Source organism: Myotis nattereri, assembly GCF_964212035.1.
Source record: "Myotis nattereri genome assembly, chromosome: 1".
NCBI classification, from domain to species: Eukaryota; Metazoa; Chordata; class Mammalia; order Chiroptera; family Vespertilionidae; genus Myotis; species Myotis nattereri.
This window is the reverse complement of record NC_138075.1, coordinates 60,884,356-60,908,839: the sequence shown is the minus strand read 5'-3', so window position 1 is coordinate 60,908,839 and position 24,484 is coordinate 60,884,356. Positions and strand designations below refer to the sequence as shown.

General features: G+C 41.4%; 1 protein-coding gene across 1 annotated transcript in view; it reads right to left on the bottom strand.

Moving 5' to 3' along the window:
- The window catches only part of FBN1 (fibrillin 1), a gene marked incomplete at its 5' end in the record, with an annotated part of 229,336 nt that overhangs the window by 167,468 nt on the left and 37,384 nt on the right, over positions 1–24,484 (bottom strand). Inside the window, 2 exons of the mRNA XM_081089678.1 lie at positions 19,490–19,585; positions 21,727–21,822. Of these exons, the coding sequence (XP_080945804.1) occupies positions 19,490–19,585; positions 21,727–21,822 (192 nt within the window). The remainder of the gene's footprint in view (positions 1–19,489; positions 19,586–21,726; positions 21,823–24,484) is intronic.

Below are 24,484 nucleotides of genomic sequence, written 5' to 3'. Positions count from 1 at the left end.
CACAGATAAGCTACAGTCACTATTCTATTCTGTGGAGTTGAGCTGAAGCCAATTATAATTTCATAACCGAGTAGAGCCTATCAGAGAGGCAGGTCACCACCCACTGAGACAGTGCCGAGAGCTGCATGCACAGTGTGGCAGAACAGAATCGAACGCCAGCTCCAACTTGGCTGGAGCTTCTGGTCATTAAGTAACTGAGGCAGATTGAGCTTGGAGCATCGTTACAGCGACGCACCAGCACATCACGGGGTCCACTCTGAACCCAGTCCTGTTGCTAAAAGCGAAGGGCTAGATCTGTTGTTAGATCCAGTCTTTTATTCAACAAATATTTATTGAGCATCTACTATGTGTCAGGTACAATGCTAGGCACCTTGACACAACAGTCAAAAGCCCCTGTTCTCACAGAGCTCATGCTCTAGAGAAGGCCATTCTCCTACCTAAATCCCCAGGCATTTTTATAAGAGTGAAACTGCACATCTCCTGACATGTACATTAAAAAAAAAGGACAAAAGAAAACCAATTTTTAGCCCTTCCCTAAACAGGCTCTCCAGTACACCTGTCTAACTTCGCCCTTACAGAAACTGCACCAGAAGGTGTCCTAGGCAGAGCAACTTGGCAGCAGGACATTCATTCAGACATCCAGATTCTTGGTGCCTGTGTGTTCTCTCAGGTTCCTTCTCACCACATTCTCTTCCAATTCTATTTACAGCTCAATTTCAGCTAAGCTCCCGCATCCATCTGTATGTTCACCGTCTGGGGAAAAGCGTTTTATCATACAGCATCCACTTATGATTAAAGACAAGCTATTCCCCAAATTCAACCAAACAATTTTGCTTAGTCACCTGAAATGTAGAATTTTAAGACTTGATCTAGAGACTGAAAGACATCAAGAATGGCAATAGCCAAGAATTAGCAACCCAACTGAGAACCAACGGAGAGGAGGAGAGAACAAAATTAGAAATTATAAAAAAAAGAGATAATTAATAATAGCTAAAAGTAATGCTAAAGACGGTTTTAGCCCTAAAGGCCAGGCAAATATTTCTTGGAGAATATGGATACACCACAGTCTGGGCTGAGTTAGAAAACGCAGATCTCATTCCTAGACATCTGCCTTAGAAGAGACAAGAGGGTCTTTCCAAGCTCGGTTTCCTTAGCTTGGAAATATATTCCCTCAAGTTGTCTCCAAGGACCAGCTGAGACAGTGTGTATGTCTATAACGTACGGCATAAATGGAAGAGATCATAAAGCGTTGGCTTCTCCGGGGTATCAAACTGCAGGGAACTCATTGGTGAACAATAACAATATTTGAAGCTGTTCATGGTTTTAAAGGGTCAAGAGGAAAGCTACTCATTCAAAGTAGAGATGGCAGATCACTCATTTTTCATTCGTTATAAGAAACACAAGGAATAAACTGTGCCTAGAAACTATTCATTTATTCATTCATCTAGTGAACACATACTGCTGAGCTACTATGTGCCCTCTACATTGGAGATAAAAATGGGAGCAAGAAGGATCAGTCCCTTCCCTCATGGAGCAGAAAAGTACTTACAAACTAGCAAAAACACACACACACACAAAAACCCAACACTGATGTGTCATTCTTATATAAAGCCACATACCAAGCAGCATGACTTCATGTATTGTGCACAGTGGGCCTCCAACAATATTGGCTGTTTAATTTTCAAAATATATTACAGGCAGTAAGAATTTATCCTTCCAAAGCCCACAAAACCACATGTGCTATTCTAAAACTGACATGCCCAAACACTATGTTGCTAGGTGGTTGTTATTATTGTTCATAAAAACCATTACAAATGTATCTAGTGACTGAGGTGGTGGCCATGGCTTGTCCAAATAGTAAATGATTTATTGATACCAGAATTGCTATTATGACATCCAAAGGCATTCCCGGGAGACAAGTCTGCATGCGTCCACTTGAAAGCATGCATTATCTCAAAATGTTTAATGCCTGAACAAACCATTTTTAGGGTGTACTTGTTTTATGTATTTTAAGGGCAGCTTAGTCACTTCCTCGGAGAAAAGGTAGGGGCCGGAGTTCTTATAGAAACACGAGAGAAAAAGCAGTGTTGAGCAACTTAAAACTCAAGATCCCCCTGGTTTTGAAGGGCATTGGAAACCTACAAGAACTCTCTCACCTTAACTGGGTCAGGACTTGGTAGCTCTTTACAGAAGATTCTCATGGACAACCTGAGCTATCAGGTTTCTAATGTGCTGTTAAAAAAAAAAAGTCTACAGCGTCCTATCACCCCCAGCGTGGGTGCCACGCACCACTGCCCTCGTCCTGAAGTGCTGCGTGCAGAGCTCCCCACACGCCCTCCTGACCGCTTCTCCAGCCTCAGGTCCCATCACTCTCCCTCATGGTCTGAACTGCCTCGAGTACTTGGATCATCTTAGAACCTTTACACATATTCTTCCTTCTACCTAGACATCTTCCTCTCACTCTTCACACAGCTGGCGACTTCTCTGAGAGAGGCCCCCTGACCAGGCGTCCCCATGTGTCATTATTCTCTGCCCTCATGTCCTCCACATCCCTTCATTTCCTGCACACACTGGTACTTGAGTGTTTCTGTGTTTACATGTTTGCTCTCTGCTCCCCCCACTAGCATGTAACTGCAGAAGGTAGGGGAAGTGTGTTCCTATAGCACCGCACCTGGGAAAGAACAGATGCACGGGGACACGCTCACATCTCTTCTTCTCAGAATTTCTTTTCAGAAATCCTAACAGCATACCTTTCTTACAGGTACATCTAATAAAACCCTAATGAGTGAGCCTGGAAATGTCAATATTTTGGCTTTTCTAGCTGTAGTCTTCTATGACCAGCACTTTCAGTCCTTTCTTAGATGTGGCCTCAAGAATGGCATGTGATTTTCACTTATATGTGGAATCTATAAACCAAAATTAACAAACAGACAAAACTGAACCAGACTCATAGATACAGAGTGATGGTTATCAGAGGGGTGAGGGGTTGGGGGACTGTGTGAAAAAGGTGACGGGAGTGAGAAGTACAGCCAGTCAATGTGTTTCTCTCACATTGATATTTCTCTATGTCTTTCTCTCTCTCTTCCACTCTCTAAAAATCAATAGAAAAATATCCTCAGATGAGGATTAAAATAATAATAAAAATAAAGTACAGCATCGAGAATAGAGTCAATAATATTGTAATAACTGTATGGTGCCAGGTGGGTACTGGAAATATTGGGGGAAACACTTTGTAAAGTATATGATTGTCTAACCACTACGCTGCACACCTGAAACTAATACAAAATAATACTGGATGTAAACTAATTGAAAAATAACATTAAAAAAAAAAGAAAAGATGAGCCCAGCTGGAGTAGCTCAGTTGGTTGGGCATAGCCCTGCGCACTGAAAGGTGGCTAGTTCGATTGCCAGTCAGGGCACGTGCCTGGATTGCAGATTCAATCCCAGGTCTGGGCACATAGGAAAGGCAACTTGCAACTGATCAATGTTTCTCTCTCTGTCTCTCTTTCTCCCTAAGCATGTCCTCAAGTGAGGATTTTTTAAAAAGATGATAGATATATACATAAATAGATAAATACATAGATAGAAACATAGAAAAAAAGAATGTCATGTGGATTCGATAAGTAAAAGCACCTTCCCACACACCCATGAACTGCCTGACGCCATCTTTGTAGACTCAAGTTCTCATACCAACCTGGAAAGCTGAATATATACTTTACATAGGTGTTCATTTTATTTTGCCGATTGGTAAGTTTCTATGATCTCTCAATGATTTTAGAACGCCACCTTTCTAAAATAGCTGAGTACTTTCCACATTTCACTGCTGGCCTTTTCCGAAGAAACGAGTTCACTCCCCCTTCTGTATCTGGATACGTCAGTATACGGAAACAAAAACCTTTTAGTAATCTTTGGCTAGCTGTTGTGACAACCAATGCTTTCCTGGGCTACAGTCACCACGACATTTTATGGAACTGGTTGTCATTCACTTTCTCCTTCTCTTATTACTATTTGCACCATTGGAGTTTCAGCCTTCATTACAATTGCAACAATTGGGTGTGTCTTAAAGAAAAGCACATGGTTGATACGATGTCCGAAAGGGAATGTTGCACTTAATCTGAATAGGTGGCCCAAAAACTATGTTGTTCCAGTAAAATGACAAGTCCTCTCAGTGGAAAACATAGTCACAATGGGGCCTCTAAGTTTAGATCTAGTATTGGTGATAGTTGATAGTTTGATAATATTGTTTATGAAATAACACTTCCAACCAAGATTACTCTCACTTTCATGAGAAGGCAAATGTTAATAGCAAGTGTTTATTAAACATGTATTATGTCTGTGCTAGGCCTCATACTAAGTACTTTGTATACTATCTCATGTACTATCCCAACAGTCTCACTAGGTAGGTTTTAGTACCCCCTTGTACAGATAAGGGAACCAATCAGGAACTTCCAAAAGCCCCACAGCCAACATGTGGCAGGACTTTCTTCAGGATCAAAGTTCTTAACCCATTTTCTGGGAATTAACAAGCAATTTTAAAAACACAATGTCTCCTAAGAATTTTAATTAAAATGTTCAAATTATTGTCATGTAATACTGACAAATTGGAAGGAGGGACTCTTTTGGTATAAAACTTAGTCTTGAAGGTCATTTCCCTATCATTTCCTCTCATTCATAAAAAACAAAGAATAACAACCTAGGAAATGGGGGAGCCCCATGCACACTTCAGGTTGGCTCAGTAAAAGGCTGTAATGACTGCTCAGAACCTTGCCTTTTGTTTGGTTTTATGATAGCTATTCGGCTTGGCAGTGTGAAAAAGCATTGCCGAAAGAAATGAAGCCTAAATAAGGTCTGAAAAGAAATGTAACAGACTGACGAGCCTCAGAGGGAAGGGGGGTGAAGAGTGGGTGGGGAGCAGGTGGGGAGAGATGAACCTGGGAACTAATATGCATACTAGAGGCCCGGTGCATAAAAATTTGTGCACTCGGGGGGGGGGGGGGGTCCCTCAGCCTGGCCTATGCCCTCTTGCAGTCTGGGACCCCTCAGAGGATGTTCACCTGCTGGCTTAGGCCTGTTCCCTGGGGGATCGGGCCCAAGCTGGCAGTCAGACATCCCTTTGGCAGCCCGGCAGCCCTCGGGGGATGTCCACTTACCAGCAGGGAGCAGACCTAAGCTGCAGTTGGACATCCTTAGTGCTGCTGAGGAGGTAGGAGAGGCTCCCACCACCACCGCTGTGCTGGCAGCCATCAGCCTGGCCTGTGGCTGAGCAGAGCTCCTGCTGTGGGAGTTCACTGACCACCAGGGGAAAGCTTCTGCATTGAGAATCTGCCCCCTGGTGGTCAGTGTGTGTCATAGTGACCAGTCATTCCCAGTCGTTCTGCTGTTAGGGTCAATTTGCATATTACCCTTTTATTATATAGATAGAGTCCTGGTGCACAGGTGGGGGCCAGCTGGTTTGCCCTGAAGTGTGTCCCGGATCAGGGTGGGGGTCCCGCTGAGGTGCATGGCCAGTCTGGGTGAGGGGCTGATGGCTGTTTGCAGCACACCCCCTTCAGGGTGGGGGTCCCCACTGGGGTGCCTGGCAAGCCTGGGTGAGGGACTGATTGCTGTTTGCAGGCTGGTCAAGCCCCCCCCAGTGGGGACCCTCACCCCATGGAGGTTTGGCCAGCCTGGGTGAGGGGCTGATGGCTGTTTTCAGGCTGGCAACACCCCTTTTAGGGTGGGGGGTCCCCACTGGGGTGCCTGGCCAGTCTGGGTGAGGGGCTGAGGGCCATTTTCAGGCTGGCCAAGCCCCCCAGCAAAGGAAGCTCACAGCCTCTCCTTTTCTTCTTCTTTTTTATTCTGGGATTTATTTACTTCTATAATTAAAACTTTGTAGCCCTGAGTGGAGCTCAGAGCTGGCCAGGATGGGTGGGAAGCTTGGCTTCCTCCATCACCAGGGGCAACCCAGGCCTCTGCTCGCTCCAGCTCTGTCTGCGGTTTATTTATCTTCTATAATTGAAACTTTGTTTCCTTGAGTGGAGCTCAGAGCTGGCCGCGGCAGGCAGGAAGCCTGGCTTCCTCCATCACTGGGACAACCAAGCCTCCTGCTTGCTCCAGCCACGTGGCTGCCGGCCGCCATCTTGGTTGGGTTAATTTGCATATATTCACTCTGGCTTGTGGGCGTGGCTTAAGGTGTAGCAAAGGTATGATCAATTTGCATGTTTGTCTTTTACTAGTGTAGATATGCATAGCCCATGGACACAGAGAAGTGTGGTGAAGGCCTGGGAGGGGGAGGGGTGGGGTGAAGGGGGTCAGTGGGGGAAAAAAAGGAGTGACATTTGTAATAACTTTCAACAATAAAGATAAGTTTAAAAAAAATAGCTCTAATTCCAAATCACACTATTTTTTAAAAAATTAGAGAGTTTTTTATGGTGTTTAAGGGTTATTTCCCTCAAAGAGGGCAATTCAACATACTGCTTTGCAAAGCGAGTTTTGTGTTATTCAGATAGATAGATAGATAGATAGATAGATAGATAGATAGATAGCTTTAGATAGATAGATAGATATAGATATAGATTTATATTATATGCCTCTGCTTTTTATTTTTCCCCTAGTACAAGAAGAAAGTTCTAAAATATTCCCAGCTTTTCAAATTATGCTTGCAAATCATTATACAAAGAATGAATCAAAATTTACACTTGGAGGACCATGGCTTTGCCTTTGTTTTTGAAAGTTCACTAGTTTTTAAAGACTATATAACTGGAATCCCTAACAAGATATGAGCTTTTTTTATTGAGATTTTAGGGAAGAAACGATCCCTAAGAACTAATACATATTTATTATAATTTTTTTTCAATCTGGGTAAAATTTGCCCCAAAACCTGAAAGCCTTCTCTTTCAGTTGAGTGTCCTACATCGGTGAAGATCAGCAGTGTCTCCTACGAAAAGGCAGGCAAGAGGACAAAGGCTCTCCAGGGACACAGAGAAATGGCCTATTTTATGAATTGCACCATTACAACATTCTTTATTTCCTGAGGAAATAAATGTCCCAACCCATTGTTTACTTATAAAACTCTTCTGAAACAGTTCAGAGAGAAGAGATTGCTGCTGAGGGAATAGGAGAGGAAAGTTGGAGAACATTTCCTTTCATGTGTTCCACAGACTTCACTTCCCACGCATTTCAGTTATCAACGTCCACACTCATGTTTCTATATGAAATACAGATGTATGGGTAGGTACTGTTGTTCAGAGCATCTTTTTTAAAAAGCTTGTATCAAACAAATATACTAGGTATACTAGTATTTACCATTGAAATACTATCTCTCAGCAACCTCAAGATCCCACAGTTTAAGTAAGTCAAGAAAGATTTAATAAACAACTCTTCACAGCACTGGGTTTGGTATTCAATGCCATAGGAAGGAGCATCATAGTTTTGTTCTTTGGTCTATGAGAAGCACCATAGCCTGGCTGGAGATGTATATATAAATCAGTGCTTTATTAGCCCCAAAACGAGAACTAGATTAGCCACATTTATAATGTCCATATGATGGGGTCTGACAGGCCAAATTTACTTTGCAGAGAAAATACAGAAAAAATATATTCACATGTATCCTACATGATAAAACCCTAATATGCAAATCAACCGAACAGCGGAAACTGGTCGCTATGATGCGCACTGACCACCAGGGGGCAGACGCTCAATGCAGGAGCTGCCCCCAGGTGGTCAGTGTGCTCCCACAGGGGGAGCACCACTCAGCCATAAGCTGAGCTCACAACTGGCGAGCTCAGCGGCGGTGGCTGGAGCCTCTCCCGCCTCTACTGTAGCGGTAAGGACCCCTCACGGGATTGTCGACTGCTGGCAAGGGGTCCCGGACTACAAGAGGGCACAGGCTGGGCTGAGGAACACCCCCCCCCCCCCAGTGCATGACTGGGCCTCTAGTTTACATATATATTCATATTTGTGTATATATTCATATTTATGTAAATATATATACATATATATGTTTTAAAATTAAGAGGTCATTTGTATTTCATTTGATGAAGAAAATATTTTTTTAAGAAAGGTTAAAGTATTATAACTTGCTTATAAGGCTTCCCAAAAGACATGAAAAACAATTCTACATCATTTTATTAGGATATAAGTATATGAACAAATGTACATTAAAAACATTTTTTGACAAGGTGAATGTGCTCATTCCCTACCTCTTAGGTAACATAATTAAAAACCATCATCCCACCCTAGTTGGTTTGGCTCAGTAGATAGCCAAGTTAGATTCTGGTCAAGGGCACATGCCTGGGTTGAAGGCTTGATCCCCAGTAAGGGGTGTGCAAGAGGCAGCCAATCAGATTCTCTCTCATCATTGATGTTTCTTCTCTCCCTTTCCCTTCCTCTCTGAAATCAATAAAAATATTTTTTTATAAAAGACTATATTCTTTAAAAAACAACACACAAATAAAACCTTCATCCCCAAAGACAGGGACTGTCTCATCCAATTATCTTAAAATATAATAAAATGCAAGAAAACAAGAAGTCATTAGAGGAATGAAAATACTAAAATGGCTAATGTAATCCTTAAAGTAAATGACAAAGACCAAAATTTGAATAGATGCATTGACCATCAAATAGAAATGTGGGTGGGGTCCAGGCGGCCAGAGGTGGTGATGTCCGTGAAGTTGCATGGAAATTGATGGGCTTTCATGGTGGAGTCCCCTTTGTCAGGAAAGAACTGAGGAACAATAAATCCTTAAACCTGACCTTGAAAGTAAAGTAACCAATCTAGAAAAGGGGGCTCTAGCTCTGAGAATAAGTAGTACCCCCAAGGGCTGATAAGAATCAGATGGTATACATGCCAACCACATTAAACCATTCAGATTATGAATTTATCACTACTTAATGAGATAATTCAGCTTGCCTTGGTAATACTTTAGAATATTAAAAAACCAAACCCAAGAGAATGGGTGTTACCTACTGCCCTAATTTATGGTCCCATGTGTCCTCTTAGGAACACAAAAGGTGAGTTACTACATGATGAAGATCTTCCTCCAAATCCTAGACATTTTGACAAATACTCATCTACAGATGAGGATCATATATGGATTTAAAATACCTATCTAGAATATGAAGATGTTGTCATGGAGATGTCAAATGACTTTCAAAATGCTTGTCAAGATCAGAATCCAGAGCCGAAAACGGTTTGGCTCAGTGGACAGAGAGTCGGCCTGTGGACTGAAAGGTCCCAGGTTCGATTCCGGTCAAGGGCATGTACCTGGGTTGTGGGCATATCCCTAGTAGGAGATGTGCAGGAGGCAGCTGATCGATGTTTCTCTCTCATCGATGTTTCTAACTCTCTATCTCTCTCCCTTCCTCTCTGTAAAAAATCAATAAAATATATTTAAAAAAAAAATCAGAATCCAGATCTTTAGAATAAGAATGTTAAAGGTGTTGAGGGAGAAAGGGAGGGAGGGTAAAATTAATGGATTTGAAAGCGCTGGGACTCCCGGGAGCTAGTCTGCGAATACACCAGTGCCTCTCCAAGACAAGGACATGGGATAGCGTTTCCAAAATGCTACGGCCATGGAAACTTCATTGCACGGAACCCCCATAGGAGTAATGTTTTACAAAAAGTACTTTGGCACATCATCTGGGCCACAACGTCCCATATATGTGTTCAATATACATTCCTAAACCCAAAGCAGCAGGCTCTCTAGAGGCCATAACTCCTAGGGAACGTAAACACTAGGCGTCCTCAAGGACTCGCAATCGAGCATGTAAAATCAGGAAGGGTCTCCAGACTGCTAGCCACAGGTTAAGCTGAAACAGTTTCAAGAAGCAGGCCAGTCCACAATTTATACTTACAAAAGAGAACTTTCCAAATCTCAAAACCCTGCATCATACAGATATTGTACTGAAGCACCATTCAGTAGAATAGAGGGGCACCACAGAGAGATCTGAAATTCACCCTCCCTTCTTTGCAGTAAAGCAAGTTGGCATCATGCCCCCCCTTTCTCATAGGAGGACTCCAACACGGAGAAAGCTGGCAGAGCAGGGACCTCCTGAGGGTGACTGTGTGCTCCCTTTTCCCAGCCAGTTCCAGCCTCTGTACCTTTGCACGCTCTTTTCCCTTCACCTGTACTTCCCCTCACCTACGCTGCCTCACTAAACCTTTGCCCTGCTTGGTTACTTAATTATTTCATATATCCATTTCTACCTTTCCAAAAAAAATTATTTCAAGAACCTGATGACAAAAATCACACACTTCTTTTTGGTTCCATCCTAGTGCCTAGCTTAGGGCCAAGCTTTTATGAAATACTTGCTACAATTGTTATATCTAAATAACATGACTACAAGAGATTTTGCTTATCACTTATATTTGAACAAAATTCTATTTCTATGTCCTGAGAAATTAGACTCTCATCTGAGGTCCCTGATTCTGTTTCATTATTATTATTATTATTATTATTATTATTGGTTTACTTTTAAATAACAATACAGGTTCTGTCTCTAAGACGCTGCTCTCTTAAAAGTTGAAGAAGCTGCAGGAAGAAGGGAAATTGGAGACTTAACTGAGACCTTAGGAGAAGTGCTGATGTTACTAGAAATAAGGTTCCAGAGTGTGCTGTCCAATAGCCACATGTGGTTATTAGCTGGCCCAAATTCATATGTGGCGTAATATATGCACTGGAGTTCAAAGACTTACTATAAAAAAGAATGCAAAACATCTCAATAATTTTCAATACTGAGGATCGATTAAAAAAACTTTTGGATATGCTGGATTAAACAAAATATACTATCAAAGTCCATTTTACCTGTTTCTTTTGATGTTTTCATGTGACTACTAGAAAAGTTAAAATCACTTATGTGGCTCACAATACATTTCTACTGAGTGTTGCTCCAGGGTTTTGAGCACCCAAAACTAAAACATGGTCCAGGAAAAAAGAATGGTCCAAATATTAAATGTGGCCACTAACTTATAAAAAAAAAACAACTTTCTTTTTTTAAAAGATCAGAGTGCTAAAAAAACAAACAATAAAGTTGAAAACAAACTGTCTTTGAAGATGAAACCATGATACTAAATCTCTGATCAAATGAAATAGCTGCATTCCATTATTGGCTTTGAGAATAGAAGAGGATGTGAAAACGGACATTTCCACCAAGACCACAGATATCACATTCTAAATCAAGTGTGACACTGCGATCAGAATTTGCAAAGGGGGTGATGACAATCTGATCACAAGGCTCTTAAATCTCATGCACACCAAGAGTATCAAAGTGTCTGAGGTTGCAAAAGATGGGTAGGGGGTTCTTGGGCGAGAGCTGAGCTATCACTAGCTCTCTCTCTGAGAAACTGGGGGGAAGATCACATTATGATGACGAGTCATGAGGGCGGCTTCCAGGAGGCTGCTCAGAACACATGATATATAACCCTGAAGTCTGTAGGACACTGGGGACTGTCTAATGATGGAAACTGGTTGCCCTGCCCAGCTGACATGGCTCAGTGGCTGAGCATCGATCTATGAACCAGGGGTGGGCAAACTTTTTGACTCGAGGGCCACAATGGGTTCTTAAACTGGACCGGAGGGCCGGAACAAAAGCATGGATGGAGTGTTTGTGTGAACTAATATAAATTCAAAGTAAACATCATTACATAAAAGGGTACGGTCTTTTGGGTTTTTTTTAGTTTTATTCATTTCAAACGGGCCGGATCCGGCCTGCGGGCTGTAGTTTGCCCACAGCTGAACTAGAAGGTCGTGGTTCGATTCCCAGTCCGGGCACATGCCTGGATTGTGGGCTCGATCCCCAGTGTGGGGTGTGCAGGAGGCAGCCGATCAATGATTCTCATTCTCTCTCTCTCTCTCTCTCGCTCGCTCTCTCTCTTCCCCTTCCTCTCTAAAATTAATTTTAAAAATATATTTTTTTAAAGAAAGAAACTGACTTCCCTGATGCTGACATGGTTCTAGGGAGAGGCTACTACTGTCAAAGTCGGTTTCTATTCCAGAAATTTATTGTGGCAAAACATGCAAGTGTGTTTTCTGCCAGCTAGTGGTGGGCCCCTGCAAGGGAAAGCTGGTGTGGAGTGAACTTAGATCCTTCCTCAGAGGACCGCCTGGAGCAGCAAAGAGGCTTCAAATGGCCAGAGGTACCACTGGACGAAAGAAACTGTAAACAACCAAGAACTTAGATATATGTGCTCACATTAACCCACAGGGAAGAAATTCTGAAAGGGACAAAGAAATTTCATCCACCAACAGAGGGAAAATGAGCCCACGAGAGGGACAGAGTGGGGACAGTGCAACTGCTTTATCACGGCATCCCACCAGTCCTGCGTCTTCATGCCAGGCATGTGCAGCCTCGAGAGGCATGGTAGCATATGCTCCCTGTGTGCATACAGTGACTCAACTGCGAACACTGAATGTCTATGTCAACAGATGTGGTTTCTGCAGCTATTCTAGGACAATCAAGTTTATTCAATGACCCACCACCTGCCGAGTGCTGCCATACCACTTCAGATGCATGGTAACATTTAGGGCATTCTGCCGTTGCTCTCTGCACACTGGTATTTAGTTTCCATTTAGACTAAATACCAAAAGTGAGGCTCACAGAGGGCTCCAATATACTTTAGGAACAACAGTGTATATTGCTGGTTACCTTTAAGGGAAACAAGATGCCTAGCTCACAGAGCCCTGCCTTCCAAAAGCACTCTTGAGAACAGAAGATGGCCTGCGGCATTTACACTAGGAACTTTGGTGACAGCCACCTAAAATTTAACATTATGTAAAATTAGTGTCAGAAATGCAGCTCTACAAAACTCACAGAGAGAAAGAGAAAGAGAGAGAGAGAGAGAGAGAGAGAGAGAGAGAGAGAGAGAGAGATGCATATCATTCATTAATTCATTCCAGAAAAAAGCTCCAGGGAAAAAAGCATGAGAAAACCAGGCCCTGATTCTATGAAGCACCTTAGGCAGGCCTCTGTGAGAAGGTCACGTTTCTAGCTCCTTTTTATGAGGAAAATGTATCTGAAATGCACGACCTGGTTATGTATTGGGACCGTTATATGTTAGTCCTTTCCATTCATTAGATACGATACAATGCAGCTTTTCTGGATTCACAAAATAAACGCTTATCAATTGTTTAAGGATTGTTTTTTTTTTTTTATAATTGTTCAATGAAATCATTTAAAAAGATATCTGTGCAAAATTACCAGTTTTTTATCATCAGGGAAACTAAATTATGATAAAGACAGTTTCTTATATACCAACTGCACATATGAGGATATAGATTTAAAAAACAACAACAACAGACACACATCTTTTCCACCTCCGTTAACACTGCAATTCCAAAAAGGAGCCAAGTGTAAGGAAGGAAGGCTTAGTTCCCCTTCCACTGTCTGCGTCCCTGACAGAGAGAGAATTATGGCAATCCCTTCATTTTTATTCTGCTCCACATTTGCCCCATGGTTCTTTTTTTTAAAGCAATCATTTCAACAATGCTTTCCCTGAGGCGTTAGCCACGGAGAGCCCGCAGAACAGCCAACAGACATTCCTGATTTGGCAACAACCCAATGATTGTCTTCACAGTTTAGACTTGGGTAGGAATTTAACACTGAACGAATGCATCGGAATTTAGGAGGCTCCGTGTCCATGCTTACACTCAGCAGCACGCATGAGGACCGCCAGATGGAGGAATCAGAGAAAACGTTTTGTTATGCGCATTCATGCTTCCAAAAGGCTTCCTCCTCCGGTTCACAGAAAGTTTGCCATGAAACATTAATCCACTTCCATGTGCTGCAAGAGCCATGCAAGACAATCCTTTTCGCTGCTTTTTAACGAGTCAGTTTTTGACCCCAAACAACTAAAGTGCTTGACTATACACTGATGTCATTAGAGCTGACACTATTTTGTTTCTAAAACTCAAATGCCTCCCAGAAAGAGAAGGAAAAATGGTCATGTGCTCATTTTAATGTATTGCTGACTCTATAAAAGTAATTCTCCAAAAAGTGGCTCAAAATATGGTTTGAACAGTCCTATGTAATAAAAGGCTAATATGCAAATCAACCAAATGCACTGACCACCAGGGGGCAGATGCTCAATGCAGGAGCTGCCCCCTGGTGGTCAGTACTCTCCCACAGGGGGCGTTCCACTTGGCCAGAAGCTGGGCTTACAGCTGGTGAGCACAACAGTGGTAGCAGGAGCCTCTCCAGCCTCTGCAGCAGTCGGACATCCCCTGAGGGCTCCTGGACTGAGAGAGGGCTCAGGTCAGGCTGAGAGACCCCCTCTCCCTCCGGTGCACCAATTTTGTGCACCGGGCCTCTAGTTGTAATATAACAATAGAACCTTCCATGGTACCTACACTGAATGGCAATATTCATTTTGTATGTCTACATTTAGGAATGTTGGTTCAGTCCTTCAGAGTCCATTTATTTATATACTGTGAACAGACAGGAATCACCCTCTTTCCATGAGTGGATTATCTTTAAAATATCAAAATCAGCCTGGCCGGCTTGACTCAGTGGTTGATTGTTGACCTATGAACCAAGAGGAAACAGTTTGATTCCAAGTCAGGGCATGTGCCTGGGTTGCAGGCTCGATCCCCAGTGTGAAGCCTGCAGGAGGCAGCCCATCAATAATTCTCCCTCATCACTGATGTTTCTATCACTCTCTCCCTCTCTTTTCCTCTCTGAAATCAATAAAAATATATATTTTAAATATATAAAAATCAATAAAATAGAAAAATATTCCAAAACCCTGCATTAGATGTACTTGAGCAATATTCAAGGCCCCTCCCTTTCCTTCGGCTTTGAACTTATTCATCAGCAACTTAATTCAACTCTCCACCCAACTAGACAAATTTCTTGAAGCGCTTTTAAAAAAATATGACTTCCATTTAAAAACTCATCGTTCTACATTTCTTCCTCTGTTCCTCAGAAAATTCTCTGCATTACTAATGGCACCTTCCCAGTGATATCCAACTGTAGCACAGCAATCCCATGCACAGGCTTATGAGACAAACTGGCTGGGTTCAGCTTTTGATTGCACCACTTACAAGCTGTCTGACCTTGGGCAAGCTATTTGACCTCTGTCTGTCTCTGTTTACACCTCTATAAAATGGGACTCATTATAGGACTTTTCTCATAAAGTTGCTGCAAATCCCCAAAGTACAGCATTCAGCACACTCCCTGGCACACTCTAAGTACCTAGTACACATCACCTGCTATATCAAGGGCCTCTTTGTGATTTTCATTCTTTCTTGACTCTTTGACGAGTGAAACAATTGCCAAGCGATTTCTTGAACTCCTTCTTGACTTGAGTTTCTTTAACTTAGTGCCCTCCTGGGTCTCTTGCTTCTCCTTGTGTTTTCTCAGTGTCTTTCTTTTATTGTCTTCTTCCTCAAGCTTATTCATCATTATCCCTCCCCACTTCCAAGTTCAGGTCTATCACCATCATTCTCCCTTTATTCATTACCTTGAGAAGTTTCATTCACTACATGATTCACTGTGTTTAATATAAGAGAATTTAACAAGATTTTAAATGGCTTGCATTCTGAGGCAAGATGGCAAGAGAAAGTGTGATTCCACACAGTCTGTTGACAGTAGCTATGGCAATAAACAACTAGCTCGCGTTATCATTGCCAAAACAGACACTGACTTCATTTCAATACTAATAACAACTGCTAACATACTGTACCACAGAGCTTAGGAAATGATCAGTTTTACTGGTTACTCAAGACCCAAGCAGAAAGAAGGTAAAAATGGTGAGGGAGGGAGGAAAGAGCAATCAGGAAAACCATACATTTACAGAAAATGTAAATTTACAGAAAATAATTATAAGAACAATGAAAGAAACTTAGGATATAAAAGAAGATACAAGAGATTCTATCTTTGATAGAGAATATAGCAGGGAGTGGGAAATGCAAGTGCTCACAAGGGCTAAGAAGCAAGCTAAATAAATGAAGTGGGCAGGATGATAATAGGGAGTGGTGGAGGTTGTGGTAAACCGAAGAATGTAACTAAAGGCATTCGCATTCTGAAAAGTAAACATTGCAAGCCAAACAAGTCACAGGCCTTTACTTTTCTTCCTCTAGTGCAGTGATAGGAATTAGTGTCATTGTTACCAGCCCAACGAGGCTGACTAGCCAAGAAATGTTTTCAAAAACATATTTATTTTACTAGCTAAAAGCTGCAAGTAAGACAAATTTACTTTATATAATCTGATTGCATTTGCTGAGTGAATTGTTATGATTCATAATTCAAGCGTGCATCTCCTGCTCCTCTCCATCACAGACCAAACCACTATGTCCGTGAATTAAGATTCACTTATTGCCTTAAAGTGAGCCAAATCCTTCCCAAGTCATTCCCAAAGGGTACTCCACACTTGTATCGGCTCCCTAAGGCACTTAGAGGTACATAAAAGTTCCAAGATTTCCCAGGGACAAAGCTGCTTATTCTAAGAAGGACTTGTTACTGACATTTTAAGTGTTCCTTTCATGTGCATTACATCAGGACAGGAAGTTGTTTATTTGTTTGTTTGTTTGTGTATTGCCACTTGCTTTGGACCAAAATACACCTTCTTTTTCTGCATCCTTGTCAATTGAAAAATAACAGTCTTGTGACCCTAAAAATATCACACTTGTGAAAGATGGGACTGAATTCAATTAGGCATCAACAGTGTAAACTGTGCTTACAATAAACCCAATGAAAAATATCCAGAATTGTCCCAGTGAGCAAACAGCAATTACTTCCAGGAGATACTTATTCGGGTCTGATAATCATATCTCCAGGTTTCCTGGTGCTTTAAAATAAGTCCCGTTCAACATGTATTGGCCGTGTGCCACGCATCAGTAGGAATTAAAAAGATGAAACCATAGTTGCTGCTGAAGAGCTTACTCTCTAGTGGGGGTGGTGGACAGGGAAACCCACTTGGGTACCATGGTGATGTCCCTACGAGAGGCATGGAGAGCGAGCTAAGGAAGGATGCGGAAGGAGCACCAGCCCCAGCCTCCGGGAAGGAAGAGAGGGAATTAGTAAAGCCTTCCTGAAAGTTCATTTTTAAAAATAAAAAGTCACATCCCAATTAAAACATAATACAACTAGCCCAGGCAGTTTAAACTAGCCTCGGTAATAAATGAGGTAATCAGGACACTACCCAACACAGAAGTCACACAGACACTTCCCTACACTTCCAGATGTATTTGTCCTGACTCTGTCCTACATATTCAGTAATGATTCCTGAAATCACAAATGTACATTTGAGTAAAAGGATATATTGCCTCTAATTTTTGTAAAGAGGTAAGCAGATAAGTTTCCCATGAGCAGAAAACAGTGAAAATTCTATTAAGGGAAATACAATTCTAGAATCCAAAAGACTCGCCCTCTCCTGTGCACTGAAGGAAATTATACCCATGTATCACCTCTCCCGCTGAAGGTCTGGGACTGCGCATTCAGGGGTGGAACAGGCAAAAGTAATGATTAAAGAGAGCCCACCTTCTATCCCCCCATCTCAACTACTGCAAATGCCTGAAAATCTGCCATTTAGGGACTAATTTTATTTCGATACTGCAAAGACCCCACACCTCAGTGCAAATTTCAGGGGAGGTGACCGAAATGCTCTCCAAAAGTTGGAGAAATCCCTGAGTAATATGCCAGTTTTAATTAGTAGTTTAGTAACGTAACCCTTTCATTTCATTCCTTAATCTTGGTAGAAAATCAAGTCTTTAAAGACATAACTATGGGATGGTTAAACACCACATCCTCTTTATTTTAGATTGGGTTATTATCAATACCAGAACTATGGGCATCAATATCCTTTGCTGCAAATTATTAATCACTTTCTTAGATGTAAAATAGCCTACAATTTCATTATATTAGTGATTTTTTTCTAAAACAAATTGAACCTAGTATTACCATTGCAGAATTATTTTCACATACCACTTTCTCAATTTACACATTAACAATTTTAATCTCAACAATTTAAATCCTACAACATCTTCATTGAGTAAATAATGAGGCTATAGTGATACTACCTAATCAAAATATGTATCTTTATTACTCTGGATACCATTAGACAAATATTAGCTCCAAATCAATAAAAATACATCTGTGCAAGTTGTAAAAAGAAACGGTTTTAAGAAGGGCTTCCAACATGGTACCAAATGCAACATAAAGGCCAAGAGGCCACGATGCATCCATCACACATCAATATCACACAATGGTTTATAAATAGAGATACAATGTTATTTATCAGCAATCATAGTAATTGACCTAGAGTTACTTGCTAAGATATGTATTGTTGCTTTATCAACAAATAACTCAATTTAAATAAACTTGTAAAAATAGAATCAGAGAACAATTTCTCACATACCACTCTCTGCTCTTTGTATTAAAATAACATATATTCAATATCTACTACTGAATCTTTACTTTCCATCTTCGAATAAAAAGATCTTTCACAACATTGGATACAAGTGATGATGCAGTTTAAAAAGTTTATGAGTATTTTTCAATGAATACTTTTCATGAGTACAGTATTTTTGTAGTTTTGTATGAAATAAACCCTCTAAACCAGAAATGGGGAACCTTTTTTCTGCCAAGGGCCATTTGGATATTTATAACATCATTTGTGGACCATACAGAATTATCAACTTAAAAATTAGCCTGCTGTATTTGGTCTAACATTTAATTAACTCACTCCTAATGCCTTGGCAGGGCCAGACCAAATGATTTCTCGGGCCTTATATGACCCACATGTTCCCCACCTCTGGTCTAAACCTTCACTATAAAACTGGGAACGATAAGAAAATGGCTATGAATGTGGAGACAAAATGATCAAAAATACCATAGTCCCGAGGATGGGAAGGAGACTCAAGCACATTACACATCTCCACACAGCTGCATTTATAGGTAAAACATTTGTTTTTATTGGGAGCAGGAGTAAGCATTAGGCTTGAACACAGAAAATTCACATTCAAATTAAAGCTTATTATTATGTATGCAACCTTCTCAATGCAAAAGTGAGGATGGTGACACCCTTCAGCAGGTGCAGAGTGCTGGAAAGCCGCACACTGCCGCGGCAGACGCACGATATTTCTACAGTGGATTCTGAATGTTGAGCATCTGTGCCACTACAGCCTCCAACAGGTCCTAATAGATCTTTAGGTGTGTTTTTCTTCGTCCTAAATTTCCCCCTTTCTATACAGATGTTCTGTTTAGAACCATTTTTCTACTTTACTAGGGTAATAATGAGCTCAATATGGGAAATTCTCCTTCTTCTACCTTGATGCCAACTGGAACTTATGCTCACTCTGGAGTCCTGACTCCATTGGAAAGAATAACTGAATGACATAAACAGACTTAGAACCACTGTCTTATCATCCTAGGATCCTTCCCAGTGACAATTTGGAAAGCCCCTCAACATTCAGCCAACATCATGAAGCAGCAGCACAAATCCAATGTGTATTTAAATCAATAACAGCCATAGCCACCAGAACATCTGTATACCAATTCATTTTTTACAAATTACCTCTTTCACACTGGGGTCCAGTAAAGCCGTAAGTGCACGCACATCGGTTTGGGGCCACACACCTGCCTCCGTTGAGACAGCCACTTTCACAGACAGCTGGAAAACAAGGAGAGAGGAGCTGAGAGGTCTTCTAATGCTCATGAAATAACAATTTCTGCCCCCTGAAAGGACAACAATAAAAAAACCTAAATAATCACTGTGGTATGTGTTACTCTACAGTTCTAGCTCCACCATGTCCCTCTGTCAACTCTTAGATAAAACTGCCTGGGTAGGTGAGTTTGTACCTGTGTTAACTCTGGCAGTTTCATTCCAGGAAGCATAGGGGCAATGCTTTCAGTTCTGCATCTAAAATGGTGCTTTATAAAAGGCATCACTGCCCTAACCGGTTTGGCTCAGTGGACAGAGCGTCGGCCTGTGGACTCAAGGGTCCCGGGTTCGATTCCGGTCAAGGGCATGTGCCTTGGTTGCGGGCACATCCCCGGTGGGGAGTGTGCAGGAGGCAGCTGATTGGTGTTTCTCTCTCATCGATGTTTCTAACTCTCTATCCCTCTCCCTTCCTCTCTGTAAAAAATCAATAAAAAAAATATATTTAAAAAATAAATAAATAAAATAAAATAAAAAAAAATAAAAGGCATCACTGAACTCAAAGATACACAGAACATTTTGAGGGTTGCCAGAAGGGAGGGGGATTTAGGGGGTGGGTTAAAAGGGGGAAGGGATTAAGACATACAAATCGCCAATTATAAAAACAGCCATGGCGATGTAAAGTACAACAGAGGGAACACAACGAATAACCTTGTAGTAAGTAGGTATGGTATCAGATGGGTACTAGACTTACCGGGAGAATCACTTCATAGGTTACATAAATGTCTAATCACTGCTGTACTTGAAATTCAAAGGAAGCCAGGGCTATTGTTATAGTAAATGAGTTAACACATGCAGAATCTGAAATGTGCCTAGCACAGAGTAAGTCACTCAACAGATGAATGATGTTGTTCTGGTTGTTCGTTGTTATCTCACTCCTCTTCCTGGCTCTACTTTGGGCAAAAACATGGTATGCATAAAGATCCTCAAAACCTGGCCCATGACTTCCATTCCATGCAATATCTCCATTCCCATAACTCCCCTTAGCACAGAAGCTCTAGCAACACCAAAGCACCCGCCATGTTCAACAGCCCATGCTCTGTCATGCTCCAGTACTGTGGCCCATGCTGGCCATCTGCCTAGAAGGCCCATCTCCCATCATCTGACAACTGAACTCCTAGCTGACCCTCAAGACTCAGCTGAAGGGTGTCCCACACTGGGAAGGCTGTCCCCCTTTTCTCTCGCCAATTGGAAACAACATGAATAAAAGCTCATCCTTAAGAATTCATCCATGTAATTCATCTATGTAATGAAATTCAGCCATTAAATATATTTTTAAATGTTTAATAACATGGAATATACTTCTAATAAAATATTTAGGGAAAAAGTAGTATGAAAAAGTATGCATAGGATAAGATCTCATGTACCAAATATGCATTAAAAGACTAAGGGATATCTGAAATGATGGGTTATGGATAATTTTATTTTTTACATTTTTGAACTGTCCCAAATTTTTGCAGGCTATAGATCTTTATCTTGGTGTAATAAAAAAACACAAGTTTTTGAAAAGGAATTTTTTTCTTCTGAAAAGCACAAGGACTAATAAAGGAGCAAACACACAATGAACTGTTCGTGAATGAACCAACAAACTGAACACCATGTGATACCTATTAGAGTAGCAGAATCTAGACTAGGAAATTAGAGAGATGCAAATACCATTGATCAAGATAAAGGACACATTTGAGGAGAAATATGAGATTGATTTCTTTATTTGAAATGCTCCATGAAAATTCAGGTGGACGGGGTCAGTGATCCAATGGAAGGTATACAGCTGGAATGCATAACAATTCTGCACCTGTGGTGGTGACTGTAAACCAAAGGGATAAGGAAAAGTGGGCTGGTGAAGACAAATGAGAGGAAAATGAATCAAACTATCCATTCCCAAGGTTCCTATCAGAAATTTGGTGCTTAGTGTGCTGGGTAAATGACCTGTTCACCAATAAGCCACTGGACGTCTATGAAAATGTCATGTCCCAGGTAATCAAAGAAAATCCATTGGTGCTTATCTCTGTATTCTTTTGGCCTATATATCTGCCTACATGTCTATCTACATGGATTAACATCTAGAATACTTACAGCTATGGTTTACTTACGTTGTCCACAGTGAGTCCCTATGTATCCTTTCTGGCATATACAGTGATCATCGCTGCAGCTACCTCCATTCATACAGCGAATATTACAGTGTTGGACTTGAAAAGGAAAAAGAAAAGAAGAATGCTTTAGTTTAACAATCTAAGTACATAGATTGCAACAGTTCACAGAAGTTGATTTGCAGTGATTTAAAGAGAAAATAAAATTATTTATCAAGATTCATATATTTATTCAGAAGTAACCTAATTGGCAATGATAAACATGTTATTGTTTGTATGTATAAAATAATTTACAGTGCAATGTAATTGTTTCTTTGATATTTAATCATGCTAAATGACTTCCCTAATTTAGCAGAACTTACCGCTCAATATCACTTCTGTAATTTGTACCAAGAAAGTAGTGTTTTGAGTAACCATATGAGGCAAGATTACCACGGCAATAATTTTTATTTTAAAAGATTTAGAATTCCAGCTAGGTGCCCAGGAAAACAGTCAGAGTGAGAAAGTCCAAGGAACTTTGTTAAAAGAAGTTTTGGCGACAACAAGAAAGAAGGGGAAAACCCTACAACAGCATTGAGTCACAAGACTCCTGATAATGAAGGCCTGCTGGACTCGGCTCAGAAAGAGCTGCTTGCTTCAACTGTAACCTTAAACCAAATAAGACCTGCAGTGTTTGAAATTCATTCTTCATCACATTGTCACCTACAGGAGTGGGGGCTTCAGGGCCCAGGGCAGAAAGACCGCAGGCAGGCAAGCAGACCTGAGAGAAAGCTGGAGTAAAAGACGCCTATGAGCATGATGGCAAGTCGTGGGCTCTCGTTTCTCTAGAGTTTAGGCTGTCTCTATTGCAATCATGCGGGCATGCTAAGAACTCTTTCAAAATCCAAGGCTGTTCCTGAGGCCTCCAGAAACAGTAACTACTCTACTTGGAAAAGACTGAGGCTTGCTTGAATCCATCATCAATCCTCGGTGACACATCCCTATACAAGGAGGCCAGGCCAGGCATGGGAAGTCTGCCTTACTCTGCCCTGTCCTCAAAGTGGTGGGAGTAAATTTCTAGAGAAAAAGGCTCAACAGTTTTACATCGATAAACCTCAGAGGGAAGGTAGGGGAGGGTGGGGGTAAGGGGGAGAGATCAACCAAAGGACTTATATGCATGCATATAAGCATAACCAATGGATACAGACACCAAGGGGGTGAAGGCATGAGTGGGGGTTGGGGGAGCAAGGGGAGATAAGGACACATATGTAATAGCTTAATCAATAAAGAAAAAATTAAAAAATCATTACATTAAAGAATTTTAACAAGGGGGGTGGGGAAGAAGAGAATCCTTCTTCTGTGCAAGAGCAGCCATCAGGGGCTATGCTCCTTCTTCTGCTCAGTCTTCCTGGAGCATGGAAGCCAAATCTTCTCCCAGGAGCAGAAAGAAGACTCCAGCAGCCTTGTGAGGATCAAAACACAGCTGCTGACTCCAGGAGAAAGGACCATTTCATCAGGAGCTACACAAATCTCAGCATGACAACAGGGAAAGGAAGGGGCCAGAACTCAACACTTGCTATGCCCTCACAGAGCACCAAAGAGTGAAGTCACATTGAAAGTGATGCACCTTTGCAAGAACATGTCACACACTGACCGAAACACCATCAAAGGCTCACTCTCTCTACTGTATGAAGAACAACCTCCATCTCTCAGCATCAAAGCCCTCCTCAGGAAGGCCCCATGCGCCTTTCAGGCTCCTTTGCAAACTCCTAATATGTCCTATGACTCAGTCCCTGATCTCCGTATCAGTCATTCATTCACTCAACAAATATTTCCGAGTGCCTACTATATACCGGACAAAATGCCAGGCACTTTGTTTGCACTGGTCTCTTCGTGGACTCTCCTCTTTAACCTGTCTATTTGTCTCTTGAGCCTAACTTTCCACCCCCAAACAGAAAGCATACACAGTTCTCACAAAATCTGAAATCCCACCTATCTCCAATACCCACTGCAAACATCTCTTTTCTCCTATGACATTTCCTCATTTATATTCTCTCCTCCCTCCCCTTCTTTCCCTCTGACTCCAGAGTACCTTATTCTTGTCTTTTGAAATGTATATTATGTCACCAAACTTATTTTTTTTAATTATTTCTCCCATCCTCAGCCCATTTGTCTGAGAGCTTCTTGAAAGTGGGAAGCATCATGATCATTAATTATACCCCCCCCCCATAAGTGCTCAGAGTAGCCCTAGCCTATTTATAGATGCTGTAAAAACTTTATTAAAACTGCCCAGCCAGTGTGGTTCAGTGGTTGAGCATTAACCTATGAAATAGGAGGTCACAGTTTGATTCCCAGGCAGGGCACATGCCCGGGTTGCGGGCTCAATCCCCAGTAGGGGACACGTACAGGCAGCCAATCAATGATTCTCTCTCATTGATGTTTCTATCTCCCTCTCCCTGTCCCTTCTTCTCTGAAATAAATAAAAACATATATTTTTTTAAAAAAAAACTTTACTAAATTAACACCTATTTACGTAAATCGTGCTACCTGATAATGATATCAAGAGCTATGCTAAAAAGCTGAGACTGGGGATTTGCCCATTGTGTCCTAAGCACTTATACAGCCCCGAGTACTTTGCTGTTAAAAATATTTTTATCTTTATTTCCCCGTGTGTAAAAGCAGAAATAACTCCTTTGTTGAAGAATCATTATAGAAGTCAAGCAACCCAGGAAACTGATTAAAACAAACTGTTATTTTAGGCTCCTATATTTCCATTAAAACG